At 30.1% G+C, this 26885-nt stretch overlaps 1 protein-coding gene across 1 annotated transcript; it reads left to right on the forward strand.

Moving 5' to 3' along the window:
* Window positions 1–3339: 3339 nt before the first annotated feature.
* On the forward strand, window positions 3340–26646 carry LOC136988889 (cytochrome P450 3A2-like). The gene is made up of 14 exons (XM_067286898.1): window positions 3340–3447; window positions 11928–12030; window positions 16943–16995; window positions 17061–17157; window positions 17714–17830; window positions 18311–18405; window positions 20058–20203; window positions 22386–22498; window positions 22675–22801; window positions 23054–23214; window positions 23610–23698; window positions 24391–24534; window positions 24597–24759; window positions 26290–26646. Exons 1-14 carry the CDS (start codon window positions 3377–3379, stop codon window positions 26365–26367), a joined length of 1557 nt encoding a protein of 518 aa, XP_067142999.1. The 5' UTR covers window positions 3340–3376; the 3' UTR covers window positions 26368–26646.
* Window positions 26647–26885: the final 239 nt, after the last annotated feature.

Below are 26885 nucleotides of genomic sequence, written 5' to 3' on the forward strand. Positions count from 1 at the left end.
TATTGGAGATTCGGGTAAACAGTATATACTGTATATTCTAACATATTCTAAAATTTAATCTCTTATTATCATGGCTGAGAAGTGAATATGAGACTATCCCAATTTACGCCAAGTCACATTTTAATACCATTCACAAAAAACAGATTCGAACAAATAAAACGTAAACCTTAGAAAAACATTAAAAATCTCAATGCATTTCTGAACGCTTAAGTAATAACCAATGTAATAATTTTTCGACTTATTCTTGTAGGTAATATTAAAGGAGAATTTTGCTTTATTTGACATGCATGAAATAAAGTCATTTCATATTTGTAACGAAAATGTGCAGGTAATAAATAAAATATGCATATTATTTTGTCTGTTTCCAAAATTTCGTTGAGCTTCTCGTTTATCTTCTATAAATTTACAAAAAGAAAAACCTCGCGCAGTTATATAATGTAAAACTAAAGTTTTGACTATATTACAGCATGTTGGAATTCCCTGAAAGCAATTTATTACAGTGTCAATAATAGTATTCATATTTAAGTTTGATGTTAAAAGATTGTAATTATGCTTCTGAATGAGTTCTTCGGTAGCAACAGAGTTTAAATGTAATGCCAGACACATAATTTAAACCTCTTCCATCAGAGTATTTACTCACCAAAACACTTTTATTTCAACCAATAGGAGTTTAATTTTTTATGTAAATTTGGACAAACGTTTTCGATCTAATTATAACTTCTGCTGGTGGAATAAAGTGTTTTTTGGTGAACAGGTTAAATTGTCCAGCTTTTGAAAGATATTATGGAGCCGTCAGAGTATCTTAACTTTTTTTAAGATCGATGTAATGCTTTCTCATGGTCAAAAATTCTTTACAGGTTATAGCCTTTAATGCACTTCAGGTAATATAATAAATACTGTTAACTCTAGTTGTTTTTAATCAAATTCTGAATATAACAGTATTTATTAATAATGATTTCTGTTGTACTTCAATTGCGCAGGATATTTTGTTTCTAGACTTGAATAATCCAACAAAACTTTGTCACTATTACAAAAATAATTTGTATTTTTAGATGGTGATATAAATTGTGAAATACAAATTAATTCAATTGCTTTTAAACAAGCTAAAGAAAAAGGATTAGCATCTACTTTACTTTTAACCTGAGAAAATACATTTTCCAAGCCATTTTGGGAAAATCGTTCTTATAAATATCCATAACGTTTTTGAAAATTTTTTGGATAATTTAATAAACGATAATGTTTTCAACAATGATCCAGTATTTAAAAGTTTAAGGTAATTTACTTAAGGTATTTAATAAATTGTTCTTCGGATAAAAATTCAGACAAGGCCTGTTTCATATTTACAATTTCTTTCTTCATTGATTCATTTTCTTTTTAAAAGTTAATTATTTCTTCTTTTAATTTAGAAATAACTTTGGGAAATTCTTTATCTTCAATAATGAGGTTATCTTGTAACTTGGTTGCTTGCTGTTCACTTAATTACATGTATTTCATTCGGAATTAGCACAAGGTCGCTGTTGAGAACAAATCATACAGGAACATATTGAGTGGACAAAGTAGGTTCATTGACACAAAATGATATGCATTTCGGGAATTAAGCCCGAAGTGCATATCAATTTTTGTGAATGCATATCATTTTGTGAAAAATCAAGTATTTATTAATACTTAATTTTTAATATTATTATATATTTTAAAAATCAAGTATTAAATATTGAGACCTAGTCGGTCTATTCAAGTTACACTGCATATATGGGATGTGGGTGTTGGATGCCTGCCCAGATGCTTCCGGAATAAAATTTAAACAAAAAAAAAAAATTCGATTTAGACAACAAATTTAAAATCATATTTTATCAATAAATAATTCAATATCAATCAATTATTTCATTGCTGCAATTTGCAAAAAATTATAGACCTTTAAATTTCCACTGTTGTCCGTCCGTCTGTTTGTCTTTCCTTAATCTCGAGAACGGAGTTACATATATGAAAGAAGAGACCAAATATGGAAGCAATCGGGTTATGAGGTCCCGCTTAACAATATACGAACTTCCGATTCGAACTGGAAATTATGTTATTTCAATTGAAACGTTTCTCCCTGAAAGATGTTAGATAACCGGCACGACTCGATTGTTAATGGAAAAGTATGATCTACATGCGCAAGCCTCTGTTAATTTGAGGTGAAGAGCTTATGTTTTAAATTAAATAAGTTAAAAATATGATTAAAAATAGCAACCCGGCATTATGATGATGTTATAATAAATAATTGCTCGTTTTTTTATTATAATCCAATAAAAAACTGGTTAAACCAGTTTGAAAAAAGTAAACACAGTAAAAATATCTAAATTAAGGAAACTTTGGAAAGTTGTGGCATAAGAATAGTGTAAGTAAATTTCACAGTAAGATTGAACGTGTGAAGAAATTGCACATTACGCAGACTACAACTGTAGGAAGTTTTGAATGAAGAAATGTCACCACGATAATAAATAGGAAAAATAAGCAACGTCACAGAAGACATCGAGCTTTATTAATTTCGCTGAACGTTAGAACATCTTTGAGCATATCAATGAAGGAAGTTTGATCATTAAAGGATTTTAACGTTTAAAATCATTTTCTTGCTTTCTTGTTTATAAAATTTTCAAAATGTTTGAAGTGCAAACTTTTTCTTTTATTACAAATATAATATAAATAACTACGAAATTGTGAATGATTTCCACGTATATATAACTTATAACCAGAAACTTTTTAAAAATTGAATATGAATAACAATAAAATGAATAAAATTGAATAACAATTTTTTTAAAAATAATCATATACTGTAGTAATATATGTTTAATAAAATATTGTATTGCATCGAAAGAAATGATGATAAATAAAATGAAAAATTAATTATATTTAACTAGAAATATCACCTTTTTTGTCAATGAATTATAGTTAATAATTTTAATTAGCATTAATGATGAGCGCTAAACATTTAGTAATAAGAATAAAATTGTTATTGTTCAAACAACTTATGCATAAAATAGTTTTCTTTCATACATATGAAGAGTAAATTTTTATCAAAAAATATTTTAAAATTCTCTCAATTCATATAAGTAGAATTTAATTTAAATTAAATTCCGTTTAAACAGTTTCCCAACATCCATTTAAGTTGATTCTGAAAACAAATATTAAAATACATTCATCAATTTTTATTATTTGCATACAAATATATATAATTATGTAACATCGTAAAAAATCATTCAAAATTTGTTTCCTAGATGGCAGTGTTACGTTGACCTGAGGGATCTAATTACACAGGAAGTCCGACAAGCTGTTATAAAACATAAATTGTTAAGCAAATTACTTTCCTAGTTGGCAACTCACTTGCCTCGTAAACATTATGGAGTTATTAGAAATTTGTAACTATAAATGGTTTATATTCTTTGTATTAGCGCTTCTTCTCAGTGTTTTGTAAGTAAAAATGTAATAATTTCATTCTGTAGTTGCACGGTAATTAAGAGTAATATTGTTTTCTGACATATTAATTGCTATATAGGTGAAAGCTCATATTAATATTTATAACGTGTTACTTATAAAAGTTCTTACAGAATAATGATTAATGAATTAAATTAAGTAAATAATGTAATGACAATTATTTTTTTTATTATACTCTTAGGCTTATAAAGTTGTTATTTATTTAGAAGTTTGTTAACATAAAATTTATTTAATGTTATTCTTGAGTCGATCATTTATTGTCAAGAATTTCGTCTTGTTCAATTTAATTAAGTGGATTTGTTAGAGTCAATTATCGCAAGATAAATTTTATCTTATATATAAATCATATATATATAAATAATTCTGTTTCACAGGATTATTTTATATATATGTATACATAGAAACACTATTAATAAATTATTTAATTAATATTTTTATACTGAAATTATTATTTATTTCTTTTCTTTATATTCTTTATATAACTCAAATACTTGTATAATATTTATTAATAAAATTATTATATATATTATCAGTATTACGTTATCAGAAGAAGCATTTTTTTTTTAAATTATAGACATAATCTTTCATTCTAGATAAAAATTTGTTTGTGCAATGAGCTGCTAAAATAATTAATCTTGTGAAAAAAAATATTTTGCAGAATGGTAGAAAAATCATTTTGTATCTTTTTATATATTGATTAAAAACTGCTTAATTCTCTCTCTAGCGTCTTAATATTTAAATACTGACACATAGAATGGAATTGTAGAAAAGTGATAGATGTAATGTAATATTATTTTTACAAATTAAAAGATACGTAAAACAGAATTCTACACAATAAGATTCTTTTAAACTTTTTGGTTGCTTGATTTTCTTACGAATTAAACTAAAGTGAATTTTTAATTTATCTTGTTTACAATATTCGCTCCATTTACGAATGTTTTGATATATAAAAACTTAGAGTTAATTCAAAGCTATATATTGTTTATTTAATGTTTTTAATAATAAAATTTGAGTTAATCAAATTTTATTATTCGGTAAAAATCGGTTTTATAATCACTTATTCCTTTATCCGAAAAGCTATTTTATTATACCCATTAATGTTTAAAAAAAAAATTAAATAAATGTAACAGTCCCGTAACCAAGAATAAATTATTGAGGCTTAGATTGACAAATGAGGAGCAAGCTGAAAAAATTGCATAATTTTATATATATGCTCGAAATTAGAAGAACTGCCTACATTAAACACCTTGAACATTCTCACTCCGGTTTTAATTTTTCCGCTTTTCCAAGCTTAGTGAGGGTGATCAGTTTGCTAGAAATGTGGTTTATATTATCTACTAATGCAGGAGGGAACAATAAAAAATGAAGATACGTATTAAGGTTGTGACGATGATTAGTATTTTTTCTTTTTCGGCCAATCAGCCTTGTAACCATTTCTGTAATTAAATACTTTTCCTGGTAGAAAAATACTTATAATAAAAACACATATCAACTTTTGTCCTTCGTTCACTCAATTCTTGTTTTTAATGTTATAAAAAAACGCAAATTGCGTAATAATATCATTTTATTTTTAACACAAAAAGACTACGCTTGAGGCTGATGTTTAGAATTTCATTCTATGTTTCAAATATACATAAACGTTTAAAATTTATTCTATAAATAACTTAAAATCTCCAAAATTTAAACGTAGAAACAAAATTTATTTAAATACGCTTGTGTATACAATGTGTACTCAAAAACATTGCACCTGTCTATATCTTACTTCTGCTACGTATTATCTAAATAAATATTCACGAGAGTATTAGTAATCATAAGTAATCAGTATAAGTATCAGTAGTATTCGATGACGTAATCTCCTTGACCATCCCTCCTCTCATAGCTTCAAATCTTATCTCGTCTCCTATAAAAAAATAGCCGCACAGCTTAAACTACAAGACCGTAAAGGGTCTTAAAATTAGAACAAAACACTTTTAGTCCGGATAAAATACTGAAAGGTTGAACGGCTGGATATCGTCAAAAAATGGGTGGCGGAAACTGTGAGATTCCTCTAAATGACCTTCAGCACTCGAGGCCAGGCAAACAATCAATGGTTGAGGGTGAATACTCTAAAAACATCATTTTATCGAATCTTTTTTACATCGTTATGTAACTTAGTTTTAGATGAGTTCCGTTAAATTTGTAGCGTTGATAAATATTCCACTTCATTTGATACTTCTAAGACTTCTGCATAAAGAACTTCTAAGATTTCTACTCTATAAAGACTTTTACTTCATATAACATAATTTCATCGAATCCTTGTTACATCGTTATATATTTTTAGAGTTCCGTTAAAATTGTAGCGTTATTCTCTATATTTGCTTTCCGTTAATAGTTGTACGTCACTGGATCAATAAACTTATTATATAAAAACTCGAAAACAGAAAAATTGTTTTGTGTTTACTTCTTTAATTAAAACCGATAACATTATTATAAACATTAGCAGTATTGATCAATTTGTTTCTAGCTGGATAACGATGTATTTCTAGCTTGTGTTGCTAGATATTTATGAGTTTCAATAATATTATAAAATACTATTTTTTATACATGTTGTATCGTAATAATGTATTATATAAACAGAAACACACGTAATAATTTTGCAAAATACAGTATATCATAGAGTTCAGCCACACGTGTAATATTAATGAACTAAATTTGACTCTTAATATCTCCAAGACTAATGAACCGGTTTGAATGAAATTTAAAATATTTAACCGCCACGATGGGCGTCTTAAATTTTGAATACTTTCGTTGAATCGTTTTGGACTTACGCAATCCCAAATTGTCGCCTAGATTTACAATGAGAGAGAGTAGCTCTCGTTGTAAATCTAGCTAGACCTCGACCAAGCTACCAAACAATCTAGGAGAAGGTCTGCATATGCTTAATTCTTCTTTCGACAGCTGATCATCTTTTCATGTGGTATTTTTCTAGGTTCAATTTTAAAAGATTGAGTATTTATAAAATAATAGCCCATTTCTTAAATTTAAACATATTATTGGTCATCGGCTATCACGTGACATAACATAGTTCGGGCTATCACGTGACTTTACATTTTGCGATTATTTGTAATCTATTGATTAATACAAGCCTAATGATTTAAAAATAGAATAGTTATAAAATAATGTCTCATTTTATTTTCCTGACTGTTATGTATATGTTAGGCTCAAAGAACGAAAACGCTCATTGAGCGAAAAAAACGTCCACAATGCGTTCTGGTCTCGTTAAATCATCCACAAAACGAAATTCGTGTTGTGGCTTTCGTGATATTTGATCACTACGCGTTTGGTGATTAAGAAAAGTCATAACGCGTTCGAAACGTTAACATGAAAAACTTGTGGCTTTTAACCATAAATTTGTCACACGGTGGTTTTTAACTTTAACAACTGATTTTTATGTCATCATGTACTGTACATCGAGCACCTACTCGTACATGTTACCTTTAGCACTTTTAAGAAAAACAAAAAAAAAAAAAAACAAAAACTAAATGTGTATTTTTCTCCATACGTTTTATTTCTTTGAAACTTTTTTAAGTATGAAAATTAAATTTCTGGGAAAACTTGAAGAACCAACATTGTTCAGCATTAAAAATTGTAAATAAAAATGTTTTGAGGCTAGAACCCATATTTTAAAGTTACAAACCACTGTGCGTCGTATATTTCCCTTTATCGTGGTTGCATCAGCTAACGTTTAGAACGCATTATGGCTTTTCTTATGCGTAGTGGTCAAATATCATGAAAACCACGACGTGAATTTCGCTTTGAGGTCTTTTTGAGTTAGTCACAACGCGTTGTAGACTTTTTTTTTTTTTTTTTGCTCAATGAGCACATTCGTTCTTTGAACCTAACATACACATAAGAGTGGCATGCGGTGACATTGATGATAGGGAAGCTGTGCCGGCCCTGATAAAATCATTGGAAGCGTTATACGATATTTTAGTGTGTAGCATCCACCAGCTAAACCGCGTGAGGTTTGTGATCTGTAAAGCGCATGCGCGAATGCGTGTAATCTGGCTGCTTTAACGATTCAAATATTTTCGTCGTGGAAGCTGTTTCGTATTCGACAATACAACGCTTCCGTTGGGAATATGCATAATGCATATACGGATTCATATTCGAATATACAATAGCAATCTTATTATTTTTTTCTACATGTAGTATAGAAATTTGTAATAGGATACACAATGCGATTATAATAATATATTAATTTTAATTAATTCAAAATACGTTAAAATATGAAAATAATCGAGCAATAATATCAGTGGCGTGCCGTCATTGGAAGCGATGGAAGCGCCGATTCCACCTTCCAATGACCTTCCCTTGAATTTTATAAAATATAAATTTTCATATTTTAACGTACTTTGAATTAATTAAAATTAATATTTTATTATAACTGCATTATGTATCTTTTACAAATTTCTATACTACATGTGAAAAAAACGATAAGATTGCTATTGTATATTCGAATAATTCGGTGGCGGAAGGAATGTCGAAACCGAGTCAGTCTCCAATCAGTCAGATTATATAGGCATTGTCACATGCGGTTTACAGAGCACCAACCTTACCCGGTTTAGCTGGTAGAAGCGACACACGCGTAAAGAGTCCAACTTTATATCCCGGAGCGGTTGTGGGCTGTTAACCACCTGCCTACTAGATGTTCGGCCGCCCTCGCCCGATTATGTGAATCACGAGCAGACTAGATCAACGGCGGGCAACCCCCGGCCCGCGGGCCAGCTACGGCTGGCGAAAAGTTTCTATCCGGCCCGCGAGATCTTTAATAGATTATTAAATTGGAAAAATAACTAATTAATTTTCCAATTCTTTGTAATTTTCGAAAACGATAAGAGAAATAAATGTAGTATAAACTTTTTATTTATTTATTTCATATTTGCAGACTAAAAAAATTACGAGTCACAAAAAGGCGTCAATTAACTACTACGGCCCGCGGAAAAAACGTAAAATTTATTCTGGCCCGTGTTATAAAAAAGGTTGCCCACCCTAGGCTAGATTTATAACTTAACCCAGCCGATAGGGGTTTACTGGCATGTTTTTATGATAGTTCTGTATAGTTGACAGGAGTTTTAAAAAATCCATTAAAATATTTGATATATTTATTCTGTATTTAGTCTGCTCTCCCATCTTATATTACTTACGGTTTCAATGTTAAACCGGTGATATTACGATTATAGTATGTCCCATCTGTAAGGGAATGCAGAAAAAACGTGTACAATTCTTGTATAATGTTAAAAAATTAACTGTTACTTTGGCAGTCATCATTTACAACCAAATTTAATGAATGAAACGCACAAGGTACAAAAAAGCTCTAGAATTTATTTTCCTTAAATGTACGATCTAAGTATCGGTTGTCATAAAAATTTGTCTTTCCAATGTTTTCCCAAGACTACAGATATTCAAGTACAAAGTAACTGGTTTCGACTTATTTCTACTTAAAAAGTAATTAAATAATTAAGAGATCAGGGAATGCGGACATAAATAAAACCCAGTTGAAAGAGCCAGAATTTTACTTAAACAAAAGTTTGACTGAACCAATCACTCGCTCAGTACAGTGGGGAACTGATTTCCGTGTACACCTGGTATTAAAACGAATTAGTTAGAAAACAAATGACTATTAAGTTTAACATAGTTAGATTTTTACAGCTATGGTGAGAAACGTTTAAAATTTACAATAGCCGTGTGGCGTCCTTTGAGATATACTAGTGATGCGACAAAAGAGGCATTTGACATTGACCGGTATCGGCACCCTCGGGATTTGGCACGCACACACTGACACACCTATCTGGAACATCCATCAGCTACTCGTATCGAGCTATTTGACTAAGTGGATTGTTTTAAAATTTAAAACAAAGAATATTTTATGTTATTTTTATGTACGTTTCTTTACAAAGCTATATTTTAATTATAATTTTTTTAAAAGTATATTAATACAATTGAACAATATATTGTACCAGGTATGTATATCCATCGCAATTTTATTTCACCGAGTAAGTTTTTATAATTTATCTTTAATTTTAGCCCTTATATCGTGGCTAGCGATTCAGAATGTAATTGTGATATTAAAAATACTTTTAGAGAAGTCTACAGTTTTTACTGGCTTATCAAACAAATGAATACGAATGGACCCTAGACCAGTGATTCTTAACAGGGGGCCGCGGCTCCCTGGGGGTCCATAAGAAGTTTGCCGGGAGCCGCCAAATTATGCAAAATTTCCTTCGGAATATAATAAAAAGAAAATTGATGTATAACCGAATATCGTATTGAAAAGTGAAATAAGAAAGATAAAGTTTTCCTATTTAGTTTTTTTTATTTGTTTTTTATTTCTTCCTACATACAACTTTGTTAGTACAGAAGAAATAAATGCAAATATGCTACTTACACCGCAGTATTTACTTCTTTTATTTCAAAGTAATTCTAAGAAACTATTAATGCTTCGAATTTTAAAAATAATTATGCAAAATAGTAGGCTTAGTAGTAGGGTTAGAAAATTTAAATATTTTTGCAAAAGTTATGCAAAATCTTTACGACAAGTTGTGGGTGTTTTAGTTTAGTTTTAGCATCGGCTTTGGATCTAATAATAGTGCATTTCTTTCTTATATTGTGTGTTTAGTTTTAATTATTTATAATTAACCCACAAAAATGAGCAAAAAACAGAAAGGAACATTAGAAAATTTTTTTAATGTAAGTAATCACGGACCGGGATTTTCAAAAAGTAAATATATTGAAGAAAATACTAGTGAAAGTTCCGACGATGATACAGTGAAAAACGCAACGGAAAAAAAAAACCACAAGTCCTAAACTAAAGGTATAAAATTAAGTAACATTAAAATTAGAAAATACGATCGTGATTATATCAGATATGGGTTCGTAAGAATAGAAGTTCAAGGAATTACAAAATCACAAGAAATCTCGTTAAATTATTTTCGAATATTTTTTGTTTTTTCTATGTATTTTTAATTGTTTATTTTATTTTTTGTTAAAAATAAATGAGTTTTTATGTTTAATTGTGAAGTTTGAATGTTATTTAAATAGAAAATGAAATAATAAAATTATGATTTACATTTATTTTATAAAAAAATAAAGCAATAATAAAAAAATCAATTTATTATAGATAAATTATCAAATATAAATTATTTTAAAAAAATGAGGGTCACAAAAAATTATGAAATATTTGGTGAGCTGCGAGTATAAAAAAGGTTAAGATCCACTGCCCTAGACCATCACTGACGCGCAATTAACTGATTGCCCCTGGAAGTCGGCTTCTTACAGAAACACAGCTTCCCTATCATCAAATGTCACGGCACGCCACTGAGCAATATGTATTTATATTTAAGAAAATATGAGGAAAGCGGTGCTTCCACAGCTTCCATGGACGGCAGACTGATAGGTAACAAAGGAAAGTATTGGAATCGTGTTAAATTTGACCCTCCGGGTTATTTGCAAATCTCCTCGCTTCGAGACCTTTTTTTCTGTCACTGTATATATATGATAGAATGTTTGTGTCTCTCTATTCTTAGCTTTTTGGTCGATCTCCATTAAATTTTTCGTAATTATTCTCTTGGATCCTGAGAAAAATATAGACTACTGCAAAACCTGGAAACCCCACTTCTACCCTGATTTCATGTCACCTTATTAACCACCTACCCTTGCTTGAACTGCACCAAATTCTTTAAATTTATACTCGGGAGTCTATACAGTCTATATATATATATATATATATATATATACACATACATGTTATTTAATACATATACATATATATATGCGTATTGTTAATGATTAACTTTTTAAATCCTAGAACAAAATAACTATTGTAATGCTTCAGTTGAGAATTGATAACATTTTAAATTATATTTATGAATTTAGAATGGTCATATATATATATTCTATATCTTGGATTTAATAAGCACTTGTACTCAATTCCATGTCTAAAAATAAGCATAATTGACCAATCCATAAATATAGCAAAAATAATTAGAGAAATTTATATGAACCTTTCCAGGCAATAAAACTATCCAGGATGTAATGAAATGTTCCATTAAAAAGCAGAAAATTATACAAAATATGCAAGCTCTATAAATGCAGCAGTATCATGGCGTTATTTCTGTCATTTCTATTTCTAATTGTTTTACTGTATGATACTGACAGTGATAATGCCACAAAAATTCTATATTATTTAAATAAAACGAATAGTTATAACTTAATATACAGATAAATTTTTAAAATATATTTAAGAAGGTCCGTATTAATTTTTTAAATAAAATATATTAATCTTAAATAAATTATTATTGATGTTTTTATTCATTGATTGATTATTATTTTAACATTTTATCAACTTTTGTTATCTCTTATAATACTTACAGCCTTAGACTATTATTACCAATACTTTTTTAAATTTCAATCTCTAGATATGTAAAGAAGCGAGTATCTTATTGGAAAAATCATGGAATTCCATCCGTAACAACTGGAATATGGTCATTATTCGTAGCGTTGCGTACGTTTATAAACACGGTAACTTTGAGTTTTAAAAATGTTTGGAGTTTCGTAATATTTTTAAATAATATTTTAAAGAAATTTTGGTTAATGTTACCTATGGTATCCAAGATGGCGACGGGGAAATTTTTCTACCCTACAATCTAGACGGCGGCAGGGATTTTTCCCCCCCCCGTATATTGCACGCGGCGACCGCGAAATTTTTTCTTTCTACCGTACATTTAAACGGCGACGTGAAGGTTATTTCTACCCGACGGTCTATATTAAGAATACTAAAAAACACGAACGAAAAAACAAGAGCACTTACTTTGTTACTGAGCCTTTCCTCTTTTTCTTCGCTTCCCGTCGACTGAACTTGATTCTCCGGCATGAGAAGAGGATCTCTTTTGCGCTTTTCTTTTAACAATGTTCTCGTTTTTTTCCACCTTTTTCTTCTTGGCAATAGGTGCGGGAGCGGCCGGAATGGTCTCCGGTTCTTTCCAACTAGGTACTTTTCCGCGACCGGGAAATATCATTCTGACGTGTTTGATAAAGGTGTGGAATTTTTCGCCGGGATTTTTTAACGTCCAATTGTGATACTTCTTATACATGAATGCGTACATATACGAATCCGACAAATCTTCTGTGTAATGTTTCGGCAAATTCTTCTTGTTTTTTAAGTGACCCCACAATCTTTCGATATTCTGAGTATGAACGCCTGTAATCGGGTTGACAAAATTTTCAGAGTGGTTTACTGTTTTATGAGAAATTTCTATACCTTCTAAATCGTCGATGTGGTTATATCCCTTCCATTCGTCTGTGAACACTGAGCTGCCGGAGTTAACGTATTTCGAAATGATCCAATTGAGAGTTATTTCAGATCTGTCATTAACCTGGCATATAAAACAAGTCTTGTCCTCCCGGCACAAACCTCCGACGACCCATTTAGTGCTTTTCATCTTTCTTCCTTTCTCGTATTTTCGTTTACATATCACTGTTTCGTCTATTTCCACTGTTTTGCCGACGCCTCCTATTTTAAACGATGTCAGATTGTGTAAGGACACTAACATAACGAAACGTACGTGGTTAGCCCAGTCTATTCCTGCCTTTTTAGAAACGCCCGAGGAAATTGCCGAATTACTCGTCGTGCACTCTAAACCAATATAGTGCCATATGAATGCCAACAGCTTGGCCCACGAAACATTGCCGCATTTCCCTTTGAACGTTCCATCGAAAGCCGAACTATTCCGCCTGCATTTTCGGCAACGCATCGCGCAAGAATTCCGGTCGCTGCGATAAATCAATTTGCATGTTTGGCCGCATTCCTCGCAAACTTCCTCGGCGTGTTGGAGGCCTAATTTCACGGCGAATTTCAGTCCGCCATCAATTCTTTCGTCTAATCCCAACTCGGAATACTCCGCTTCGATTAACTGATAAAAACGTCGTCCAGTACACTGTTTCCAAAATCCGTCCGATTCTAAATCACAATCCGCCATGACTCGGTTGCGAAATATCTATTCCAAAAATCACAGAAAACGCTTAGCCTACTTTTCAATATAAACAACTTTTCCAACAGCCTAAATTCGCAAATAAAATTAAGAACATTACAAATTACCTCGTAATAGAAAAATTCCAGAAGTAAGAAAAACCCAACGAAATCTCTCGGCACGACAAGACGCCCACTCATACTCGGAGGAAAAATTTGCATAATTCCGATAACACGCAATTCGAAGAATCAAAGCGCCCTCTACGGATATCTTCAGTTGATGACGAAATCATGACGTAATCCCGGTCGCAATCTCGAACGGAGAGTGAAAAAATTTCCCCACCGCGGTCTAGAATTTCCCCGTCGGCCTCTAGAATTTCCCCGTCGCCATCTTGGCTACCATAGGTAACATTAACCGAAATTTTATATGAAAGTTTTTATTGTATTTTTAATTATAATAGCAAAATATACTGTAAGTAATTTGCTGATCTCGCCGCCATGATTACTCTTATGAAATAATATAATTGATATACTATACTTAATCATTTTCAAATTCAAATTCTTTCTACTTATATCAATTTTTATATCTATTGTGAGAGAAATTATTCTTTATTATAGAACCAGTTCGTTCAGTTCTCTGTTTCAGAATAGACACACTTAAGTATTTTATTTTGGAATATTGGCAGTATTTGTTGGAATTGACATTTAATTGATAGCAGAAAAATTTATTAATAAACATTGTAAGTTTGCTTCAGTGATTTGTGGATGGCGTGTATGTATAAGTTCTTTCTAAAATTTAAAAAAAAAATTCAATAAGTCATACTAATTCTACTTGCAGTATTTAAACATGGAAATAGAAAAATTGGATATTTTCTTAGAATTACAAACGTACAGTATATGGAAATACGCAATGGACATAAGCAAAGAAAAATGTAAGGTTACCATACCATTGTAATGTATCGCCGCCGACAAACAGCTGCCTTGTTGGAGGCAGAGACACTCGCTTTTCCAGCATCTTGGTCAGGATGACACGAGGTTAGTTTGTGCGTATGGGGGTAACGGTTGCTGGACGCAGAGACTCACACGGATACCGGAATGACAAAGTTAATCGCGTTTATTAAGACAAAACATGCTTACAGAGGAAGTACTATGCCGTCCAGTTGAAGGTTATCACACCAAGCGAAAAAGTGTTCGTCTCCGATGGTAAGGTGTTGAGAAACAGAAGGTTCGTCTCCAATGTAAGGTGTTTCTGGAGGCTGGAGGGGTAGAAGTCCACGCCTGGAAGTTAGGTCCTTGTTTATACTTGTCCGGATAGAGAAGTGTGCTTGGGATGTTAAGTCCCCGACCTTGCCGCACTCGTCCAAGTTTCGGGTCTTCTCCTCCATGACCCTGGACCGGATTACAAGAACGAACTATCTTGCTCCCAACTTCTCGGTGTCCTTGAGATTTCGAACTTTTATACCATTTTCGCCTGAAATCCCTCTTTTTGGTTGGTCCAAAACTGTGGTCTTCTTTCCTCGATTGGTCCCCGATCTGTTGCCAGCGACACGATTCGGACCACGGGGTTGTCGAACACCCCCGCCAGGACCGCTCCACCAGCAGTCGGGTCATGCTCTTACCCAAACGACTGTCCTGTAAATTTCCGCCAATATGTTTTTCTCTTGTCTCGGAGAAAACGCAGCTGGGTTCATACAGTTTGAAGGACAGCTCGCATTTTCGGCTTTGAACTCTGTGTACGGTGACTGCCGAAATTTCCCCGGCTATCGATCTCTTGCTCTCCCTCAGGATCTACGATCGGGGATGTGTCAATTAAATCGTACCGCACCACGCTTCTTCGCAGCCCTGGTTCAGTTTACGAAAATAAGTCACCAGTTAATTCACTCTGGTTCGACAGTCGGTTTCCCCTCTGAAGGGTGAGAGATCCTGGCCACACAAAATCTATGATAAAAAATAGATTATCCTCAAATACGAAATGTAATTTTGAGATTATACACTAGGAATGACAAATCTGTTTTGAGTCCGCGTGCATTGGAATAGTTATGATTATCTTTCAAATAATTTATTCGTGCAGATGTTTTAGACATATAACAGCTAGAAGCGAAGTCAGTATACTTTTATTAGCATAAATTTAAAGCAGCTGGATGAGAGAAAGATGATAAGCTGAACGTAAAAACACAACAAAAAACTGAAATTAAAATAATGTTTATTTATACAGTAAAAGTAATAAACGAAGTTGTATATGTTGCGTGTTAGACATTTCTTTCGTTCTGCATTTGCGGCGCACATGCTATAGATTTGCTATCCTTTTATAGATTACGGTATTGAAAGGATAAAAAGTACTGAAATAATGCTACTGATTTCTGACTTACATTTTTTGTTTAAAAATAGAATTATAATATGTTTTCATTTCTAGTATAGTTTTTTAGGATGAAACAGATCTTACTAAATAATGTGAACGTAAATGTGACTCTTTCAGAATAGATATACTGTAATAATAAATAATCAATCATACTATGTCCATTTTCAGTAATTTCATTTGATTCAGGTATGAAACTTTATGTAATCATTCTTTTATATAGAATATTATAAATTTTAAATAACGAAAGGGATTGTTGAAATAATTAACTTTCCATTATTTGTATTTCTACTCGCGAATATTTTTATTTGGAGAAAGTATAGTTTAATAAAAATTTGAGATTCGAGTCACAAAATTTAATACGTTATTCTTCTATAAAAATACTAGTAAATTAAAAGACAGAAACCAAAATAATAAATGAAGCGTATTATAAATGTTTTATTTGTAACACATCGCGTATAGTGATGAAGATCACAAACAGATACGTGGAAAAATCATATGTATTTATGCATCACTTTTATATAAAGTAAATTTAATGAATCGTTAGTTCTTGTCATGTATGAGGCTGTATTAATTAATAAATAGTGATTTTGTTTTTCTAAAATTAAATTTCAGAAACGTAATTCAAAATTGTTATTTGTGAAAAGTATAATGATTTTACAATTTTTCTGTTTCTAAAATATACTGCTGAAAACAATTTTAGCATTATATTTTAGTTTAGAATGCAGATTTGCAGGTTTAATATTACTATAATATGTCATCTTATTGAAAATGTTTCTCAGTGATATGCTTAAACATTTTAAAATATAAATAACATTAGTCGATGAATTAATATTAATTAAAATTTAGAAAACTGAGTTAATTGGAAATACTTTCTCTATTTGATTTAGATTTATTTGTTTTACGCAGCAATTACAATTACAGAATAAAATTACAATATTTTTAGAAATTATCCTTAATGAAATTTATTAATTTAAGTAGTTTTTATATCAACTGTTAGGCATTTTTATTGATTAAGTTTTTATTAATTAATTAATATGTAAATAAAATAAATTTTAAAAAATGTTGAAGTTTCCTTACAAAAGTTATTTAAAGATTTTTTCCCCTAGCCTCATCACTTACATCAATTGGAAGAATATAAAAAGTATGGCCGAATACATGGGTAAGTAGTGTACATTTATAGTGTTAGTTTTATTTTATACTTTTAAAACATCATATATTTTATAGTATCTATTTAGGCCTTGAACCACAACTCGTTATTGCAGAACCTCATATCTTGAAAAAGATATTAGTTAAAGATTTTAATATGTTTCACAACAGAATGGTAAGTTTGAATACGAAAATATTATTAAGCTCTTTATTGATTTAATTTAAATTTTAAAATTTTTATATATACATTTTTTTTTAATTCTTTTATTTGAAATGTTTACATCTTTCGAATCACTTATAATGTCAATTGAATCCAGTTCAAAATAAGACAGACAACTCAAAATCTCGTCAGTCTAATATTAAAATTCTACAAACATTGTATGAAAATAGACAAATACTTGCAAATATCTTAGTGATTTTACTTGCAATTTATATTTTTATGATTTATATTATTCATGAACATACCACAAAAATGCATTTATTACCTTTCTAATCAAAGATGTAAAACTGTAAAAAAATTGAATAAATTAAACATTTTTCATAAAAAAATAAACTTTTTAATTTTAAATAAAGATTTAGTGGTTTTAGTCGTTTCTTGTGATGTATTTACATAATTGTTAAGAATAGAGTCAGCGATCCTAGAACTATTCTATTTTAATTTCGTGCTTTTTAGTTATTTACCAAAGATGTATAATTCATTAAATAATGCACATAATAAATTGTTATTTCAGGATTTCGAAATAGGAAATCCATTGTTCGACAAAATGTTAAGCGTTTTGACTGATGACGACTGGAAAAGAATTAGGTGTATTATCAGTCCCACTTTCAGCAGCAGCAGAATGAGAAAAGTAAACAAATTCTTTCATTAATTTAACATAAATAAAAGTATTATTTAACATTTTAATCTCGGTTTAAAAATTTCATGAAAAGTAATATTGGGAGTATTCAAAATCTCAGCATCAATCCAGTGAGATGCTGCCGGAAATAATGCAACTGCTGGCGTTTTCTAGAGAACACAACACAGAAATCATTCGTGAACTGTTGGGAAACGAAAATTGTTCAGATCTAAAAACTTTATGATTGTCTGTACGAGAATAAGAAAACACAACGTTCACTGGTCTCAATTGTTTGTGTTGACTTCAGATACTAGATTTTTTTTTAAAAAAATAAGTATCACTTGGTGACAGACACTAATAAATAATCGTTGTCCTTAGAAATTCCTGTGCTTAGATTGCGTCCTGTACGCTATATTATTAATAATTTTGAATATTTTCTTTGAATAAATTTTGCATTGTTGCGACATTTTATTATATTTTAAAATTTTACAGATGGCTAATTTGGTAAGGGAATGCGCAGAAAAATTTTCAACAGATATGAGAAAATTAATTGAAACTAATGGAGATCAGCCAATTGATTGTAAAAAGTAAATAGATTTTTTTAAAATTTAAAATGATTAAATCTACTGTTTAAGTTTCTTTTTTTGCTGAATTATATATTTAATTTCTTAATAAAACAGTCTATGTAATAAAATAAACATATTTTTTAAATTTAGAACATTTTCGAAATTAATTTTCGACGAATTCCACTAATATAAACAAATAAAGAAATTATACTACAGAGTGATTCATTCGGGACTGACAAATTACTTTGTTCAAAATCTCATGACTGCACAGTATATCATTTTTCAACATGTAGTATAAAACCTTGGTCGACTGTTTCGTGATGAAATAAAGAACCGTTCCGTTCGTGAACAGAAGCTGTTTGTGTTCGTTTTTTCAATTTATACGGAGATATTCCACGTAATAAGTGTTCAGTTCTGAGTGAATCATCCCACATTTCCTAGAGTAAGAATAGAGACTATACACTGGATATTTAAGATCCAGTATATCCGCTCTGGATATTAAATATCACTCTTCCGCCATGGCTTTGTTTCTTAGCTACGGTTGCAGTAAACAATAAAATAGAAAAGACTATAAAAAGTTCGAAAATTCTAACACTGCGTGTTATGATGTGTGCTTTTTTATCATCTGAAATTTCTTACAAAAATATCGGAAATTTCATATAGAATTTAATATATATTTGAATTGTTATCATTGTTATTTTTTAAATACAGCTTCTGTACATATTATGATCTACTTTGCAATGAGCACAGAATTAATGAGTATCTGCTCTGTTCTTATTTCAGAAACTCTATCCATTATTTTATATGGAACAATCTAAATCAATTTTTCAAATTTAGGATACGAAAATGTTGAAAACGTTTAGTAAATTTAGTTTACGTTAGTGATTTTTGTCCCCGCAAACTCAATAAAGATAGAATGTAATAAGCGTGTATAATCAATTGTATATGTGATTTTATTTTATAATATTAATAATATTTATAAATTTTTAAAGTATATAATAAACTTAATAAAAAAGTTAATTTAAAAAGTCTGCATCTATTTAATTTCAAATATGTTTTATTGTATATTTATATATACTTTGAAGTGTCAAATTAGAATTACAAATAAAAATGTTGACTTATGTCTTTTGAAAATCAAACAAAACAAAAAGGACATAAACTTAGTTAATTTAAGAAATGTAAGATATTTATTCAAAATTAACTGTACTATCAATTATTTTTATATCAGATCTTATGCACTTTTACAACTCATTAGAAAAATTAAATTAATATTAAGCGTACTAACTTGTCACTTAATCCATTATGACTCCATGCTATTAGGCCGGATGGCCGAGCGGTCAAGGTGGCAGCCTACCGCTCTGGGGGACCGGGTACGAATCCGAACGGGTCGAACCCCCACCTCCCCAGGAGGTGGTCCGTTCGGATATGTCGGGCCCCGTCCCTCACCACCCGGTCGTCCCATTGTGGGCCTGGCCGAACCCATAATGGGCCTACTAAAAGAGGCCCTCTTAGTGCCCACAGGGCGGAAAGAGTTAAAAAAAAAAGACTCCATGCTATTAGAAATCAATTATATTTAAATTTAAAATATTTTTATATTCTGCTTTTCGTGATGTGTTATGTTTATGAAATTATATAATTACTTTAGGAAATAATTAAAATTTTATTATGTACAGGTATTTATCTAATTTTTCTCTCGATGTAATTGCTTCTACTGCATTTGGAACAAAATTTAGTTCTTTAGACGATCCGAATAATACATTTGTGAATAAATTTCGAAAGGCAACAAGCACAAATTTGTCATTTCGATTTGTAATATTTTGTAAGTATTATTGTACTTTTCTAAATTTATTTAAGATTAAAATATTTATTTGGATTAACATCTTCAGATAGGAAATAATTTTGCCTATCTGTATAAATTTTATGTTATCTTACATAAAATGTATTTATTATTCAGCAAGAAAAATAACAATAACAAAATTTTTCTTTACTTGTTACTTTTCAATGATACATTGGACAACAAAAGAACATTTTCATCCTCAACAATTTGTAATTCAAATATTACAAATATATTTTAATAAAAGAAGCTTTTACCTATATAAATGTCAATTTAATTTTATAAACTGGTTTATATTTTTTTTTCGATTATATTTTTCAAAATTCAATTTACACTTATGAATGAGGCTTAACCAATTAACGATAAAAATGAATAATCAGAGTAACGTGAGCGTCCCTGGAAGTCAGTACTCTAACTCCACTTATATCCGGGAATATAGGAAACTCGTTCGAATTTCACGCGTTTTTAACACTTTTCAACACGTCTGCGATCTTATGATAAGGGATGGAGGAGAGAAATAAGAGAGACGGGGCATAAGCCCAAAAGTGATGCACTAAACGACAAAATTATACTAAAACAACGCTAAATTTATTTGACGGGAGTGTATAAAATTCTACAAGCATACATAACAAAATGACACCGTATGATATCATCAATCAAAAGAATTCTAGATTACATAAGATTTAATACTAATCAATGGCGCACAAATCGAATTATAGCTATTGACTGACTCTTTTCTAAGTTACAAACTAATACCCACCCAAAGCACGACAGAGTTTACTTTTGGTCGTGGGTAGATAAATACCTTTGATGCTAAATGATGTCTTTAATGGCGACAATTTCTTGATTTAAAAGTTCTCTAATTTTATCAATCTTCTATCCAAATTTCTTTCTATCTAATAATGTCGATTGGCTGGCGACGACGTAACTGGACTGGTCATTTGGCGAACTGGACAGGATTGGCGGACCACTGGACGAAGTCGATGTAACTAAACGACCTTTTTAAACTTTTCTTGGTCCTTTTATACCTTTTCATTTTTTTTTTCCTGAGTCAAGATGCTACCCAGAAGGCAATATCGAATGGAAACTCTGTTGTTATCCAATCCCGAATTTTCTCTCTGTTTCCTGGGACAAGGTAAAGGAGTCGTTAAAAGGGAAGTGTTATCTTTGACAAACTCTCGCCAGTTCCTCGTAATTTTTTCTAAAACTTTTTCTTTTTGTCAACGTTCATTTAAAATAAATTATCAAAATATTAATCTTTTAAAAAACTGTAGTCCGGGCTCACAATCAGTAACAAAGATTTAAATATCAAACTATGTTTAGAGATATTCGCTCTAATACCATAATTATTCGTGTTACTAGGCCCGTGCGCAGGGTTTTTAAAAAGTTGGGATTTTAAAAATATACATTGGTTTTATAATGTACTCGTAGTTTATGAGTTTTTATAGTTTTTATAGTTTTTAGTTTATAGGTATGTGGGTGCGCCGGGAGGTGGACGGAGTCGCACCGCCTTTTTCTCGGCTAACAGGTCGGGGAGTCCTGCCCACGGTCAAGATGGCGGGTCGGATTCGTTACGCGTCACGCGTTACGCGAGTAGAGGAAGTTGATGGGTTCGACGATGGAGCGGCGGCAGCGATACTCGAATAAAAGACATTACCAACGTATAAAAACAACAACAAGTTTATTAAGACTAAAGCTACAGTTACAATTAGGGGCGAGCTACCGTCGCCTAAAGTCGGATACGCGGAGGGAGAGTTTACATGAATTTGGGGCGGTCATACCTCGTGATCCGGGTCGGTCTTTCCTCTAGGTCAAAGTATCCTCGGCAAGGTAGTCCTTCGTTCGACGTCGGGTTCCCTCGGGACTCGGGACTCACACACTCTGTCTAATCGACACTACGTAACCGACCGACTCCCGTTCCCTCTCTCGTCGCCCTTTTATCGTCTCGGTCACGTTCCTCTCCTCCACCAACTAGCACTATTCGGATTTTGTTCCTCATGATTCATTTTTTCCGTGGGAACCAAACAATAAAAAATTTTATTGTTAGCGCTTGGTTCCGGCGGGTTCGAATTTTCACAGGTATATAACATTTAAAATGCGTCATCTGTAATATACATATGTAAAATTCATGTCTTTTATGTATAAATTGCTTATTAATTCATTACAGTTTTCTTTCCGAAAATTTTTAAATATCTGAAAATTAACGTTTTTGGAGATTCGATGGACTATTTCAAAGAATTTACTTTACATGTCATCGAAAAAAGAGAGAAAGAAAATGAGGTGATATGTTATATTCTACATTTTCTTAAAGATTCTGTAACGTAAAATTAGTTATATAAGTTTACCGTTTCTTCATAATTAACTTATTTAATTTTAAATATATTATGATTTACTTCATATTAATCTATTTACTTTTTCATAATTTAATTTGTATTAACTATTGAATATACACGTAGAAAAGAAACGATTTTCTTCAGTTATTATTCGATGCTCAAAAAGGTACCTTGGAAATTTCACCAGAAGATGCCAAAGAAACTAACGAAAAAAATGAAGTCGAATTGAAAATATTACCGAAGCATAAAAGTTTGTCACAAGTCATTTCGTAATTTATATAACACAGTTGAACCTCCAATAACGGCCAGTTGTAAACAGCAGCTATTTTATCAGAAACCTCTTTATTTTGTTTCAACAAAAATGCATACGAAATAGTGTTGGCGCTTTTGTTCAAACAATGGAGAATTTGTATGTTTCCGTCAGTAATCGTTGTTCAGAGGTTTGGCTGTTTTATATGATGTTTATAAAATAGAAAATATTTCTAAAATGAATTAATTTCAGCTATGAGCGTGGAAGAAATGATAGCACAATGCATGTTGTTTCTTTTTGCTGGAAGTGAAACAAGTACTAACACGTTATCTCTTGTCTTACATTACTTGTCCTTGTATCCCGAATTCCAGGAGAAATTGATTCAAGAAATAGATAATGTTTGGAGTGCAAATGTGAGTGGAGTTGATACAATAATTACAGATTTAATTATTATAATAATTAAAATACATTTATATCTTTCTGTATATATTTATGTCCACTTATTTATTTAAAACTAAGGATTAAGAAATATCGAAAAAGAGCTAACTTAACAAAAATGTTTTACCATTCATAAATTGAAAAATTAAAACTATTTGTTTAAATATATATTTGTTGTTTATTTGTTTGAAAATATTCGTTGTTTTCATGTGTATTAAACTTTAATTTCGCAATTTCTATCCTATCTTTGAGGTCCTTACGTCTTTATATCTAATTATATATTTTTGGTTGTATTTAAGTATATATCTGTAATATTTGTGTATGTCATTAATATTTAATAATGTAATTAAATTAACTTTATATTTGGTAGAAGGAAATAAACTTTGATGTGCTTACTAGTATGCCATATCTTGATGCCGTTATTAGTGAAACTCTCAGAATACAGCCAATTGGATTCCAGTAAATAATAATGTCACTTATTTAAAAATTTTTAAAATGATTAATTTTAATAAAAGATATTGTATATAAAAATATTTAATATACTTAAAGTATTTATTTTAAATTTATCATATTTAAAATAAGATCAAACTGAATATGCTTATTTAATTCAAATTTAATTCTGTCATTTAAATCATTAATGATACACTGAAATTTTCTATGATTTGAAAATTTTATTTAAAATTATAACGTATTTATTTACACACAAACACACATATTTTTCTTTGTTTTTGTTTAACTTATTCATTCTTCTAAAATATAATTTAGGCCTATTAATCCATTTTTAACTTTTTAGTTTTAGAGAAAATTAACGTTTTTAATTCCTAAGAAACAATTTTTAGTTATATTAATTTTAACAGTGCTTCTTGTTTGTTTTTCAACAAACAAGAGGCACTGTTTTAAAACATAAATTAGATTCACACTAATAATAATAAAAATAATAAGCAACGTTTTATAAGATTAAAATGAACAGTTTATTTTTTGAGATTTAAAATATTAAAAGTATTAATACAAAATACTATTGTCACTTCAAATTTATGTTATAGTAGATTTTAAAAAATAATTTATTATGTTACTTGTAGATTATTATATAAACTGTGAAAGTATAATTATCGTTTAGTTTAATAATAGAGTATACAATATTTATTTTCTAGATTATTCAGAGAATGCACAGAAGAATATGAAATATCTGAAATTGGTTTTAAAATACCAAAAAAGATGGTTCTGGTTGTTCCTGTCTATGCAATGCATCATGACGAAGAGTTTTATCCAAATCCTGAAAAATTTGATCCAGAAAGGTAATTCTCTCAACTATTCATATGCGACAATCTAAAAATTAATATAAAAAATTCGATTTCAGATTTATGCCAGAGAATAAAAGTTCTATTCCTCCATACGCCTATCTTCCTTTCGGAGAAGGTCCGAGAAACTGTATTGGCATGAGATTTGCACTTATGGTGTTAAAGATGTGTTTAGTTCATATTTTGCACGATTTTCGAGTCCTCGCAACAGAAGAATCAAAGGTAATTCAAAGCAAATTTTTCTTTTAGAAAATGCTATTTAGAAATGAACTATGCTTTGTAAATAATATATGTATAAATACTACATACTAAAAAACTGCAGAGCAATCATTTGTGAAAGTGTAGAAATATTTAGAAATCATATCAATTAAACATTTAGATAACAAAACGTGTAGATATAATATTAGTAGTGCGAACAATGGAAATTTTTATATTTATATTGTTTAAAAATGTGTCGTAAAAAAAATCTGTAATAATATGATAATTTGCATTTGTTTGATTAACTTTGTTTCGAAAAATTTAATTATTTATATTTAAAAATTAGAGTCTAATATGATTAATGTTTAAAATTAGTTTTCTAAAATTCCAGCATTTCACTTTTCAGTTTTCTTACATTTCATTGAAAGTTGCGAAAATAATTTTCTTTTCCAAAATTCTTACTACCAACGCGCTGCCATCGGTCAATAAATCATGCTGGCTGATAGAGATGAGAATAGTTATGAAAAAACGGACTATTTAAATAATAGATATGTAAAATGCTTTTAAAATTAATATAGGCGCACAAACTTTAATTAACAATACTAATTATAGGAATTTATAAAATTTATAATAATATTGATGAATGAATATTTATTGAGAGTCGCAACAGTCACTCGCCGCCAAATAAAAACATCACTGACTCACTATATATACAGGAATTAGAGTTGCCGATTTTCGAAAATCAATGTCTCTGCCGGAAAACCCCTGTAGTGAGTCTGATTATGTCGTTCGAAAGATACTTGTTTTCTTAGGCAGTATGCAAAATTTCAGGTTTTTCTATGAAAGGGTTGCCAAAATATAAGCAATTGAAAATCGCAAAAATTGCCAAAAAAAAAGGCTGTGTTTTCTTCTCTTTTTTTCTTCATCCAGCACTGGTCTAAAAAACTCAAATTTTAACCTTAAGCATTTCTGAATACCAGTTAAACTTCTGGGTAGATAGGTCAAAGTTCACGGATATTCCCCATAGATCTGTTCTGCTTTTATGGCTTACTTTTATGCTTATGAAGATGAAATTGCATCGGAACGAATAATTTTTATTCAAAATGTTATGCAGAATAACAAAAGCTCAAATTTATGCATTGAGCCATCGAACTGTCAACATAACAATGCTGACTTTACCAAATTTTCGTTTTTTTTTTCTAATATTTAATATGGAAAATAAACGCAGATTTATTGAATTTGATACAATTTTTTTTTTATCAGCTGTGCATGCATATACTATTTTGAACATTTTATTAAAATTTTTGTCAAACGAACCGATATTTGGAACTGATATAACTTTTCCTGCTTCTGTTTTAAACTCATTCCAAACTTGTTCTTTTCATATTTTCTAAAAACTTAAGCTCAAGATGATGCACGTGCACACAATTTTTAAAAGATGTAATTTTAAAAATAGTAACACAGTAAAGTAGATTAAAAAGGATCTTAACGGATACAAAATAAATGTAAGTTATATGCAATATACAATTTCATTAAATAGCATTTTTGTTACAGCCTTTAGAATTTTACGCCGGCCAAGGTCTCATTCAACCGAAGAAAGTTATGGTGAAATTTGAATCAAGAAAACGATAAGTTTTCAATAAAAAATGCAGAAAAGAAATTAATTTCATTCAAAACATGTGTAGAATGTAAAAATGATTTGACAAAATTTTTAAATACAGTAAACGTGTATTGTTATTATATGTATTATTACTAATACATATAAATTGTTATATAATATTATAAAATAGATATAGGTATATAGAAATTGAAATTGTTAATTGAATATTGAAATAGATTTAATAAATTTGCTTTTTGGTGAAATGTAATTTTTAAATTTCGTTTATAAAATAAAATCGTTCAATTGAAAAATACAGGTTTTTATATTTAAATTTAAAATATTCGCGAAGAACAAAATTATAAAATATATTTTAATACTTTTCAAGTAATTTCAATAATTTTTCTTAACTAATTTATAATGGCTTTAAATATTTTATCACTTTACTATATTTTCCCCGCGTGTCAACTTTAAATACAGTTTTTTAAAAATTTTAACACGTTTAAATAGTTATATTTATCCAAACATTTTTGTAAAAATTGGTCATGTTGGG

Source organism: Centruroides vittatus, unplaced genomic scaffold (genome assembly GCF_030686945.1).
Source record: "Centruroides vittatus isolate TY-2023 unplaced genomic scaffold, ASM3068694v2 scaffold_386, whole genome shotgun sequence".
In the NCBI taxonomy this organism is placed as follows: domain Eukaryota; kingdom Metazoa; phylum Arthropoda; class Arachnida; order Scorpiones; family Buthidae; genus Centruroides; species Centruroides vittatus.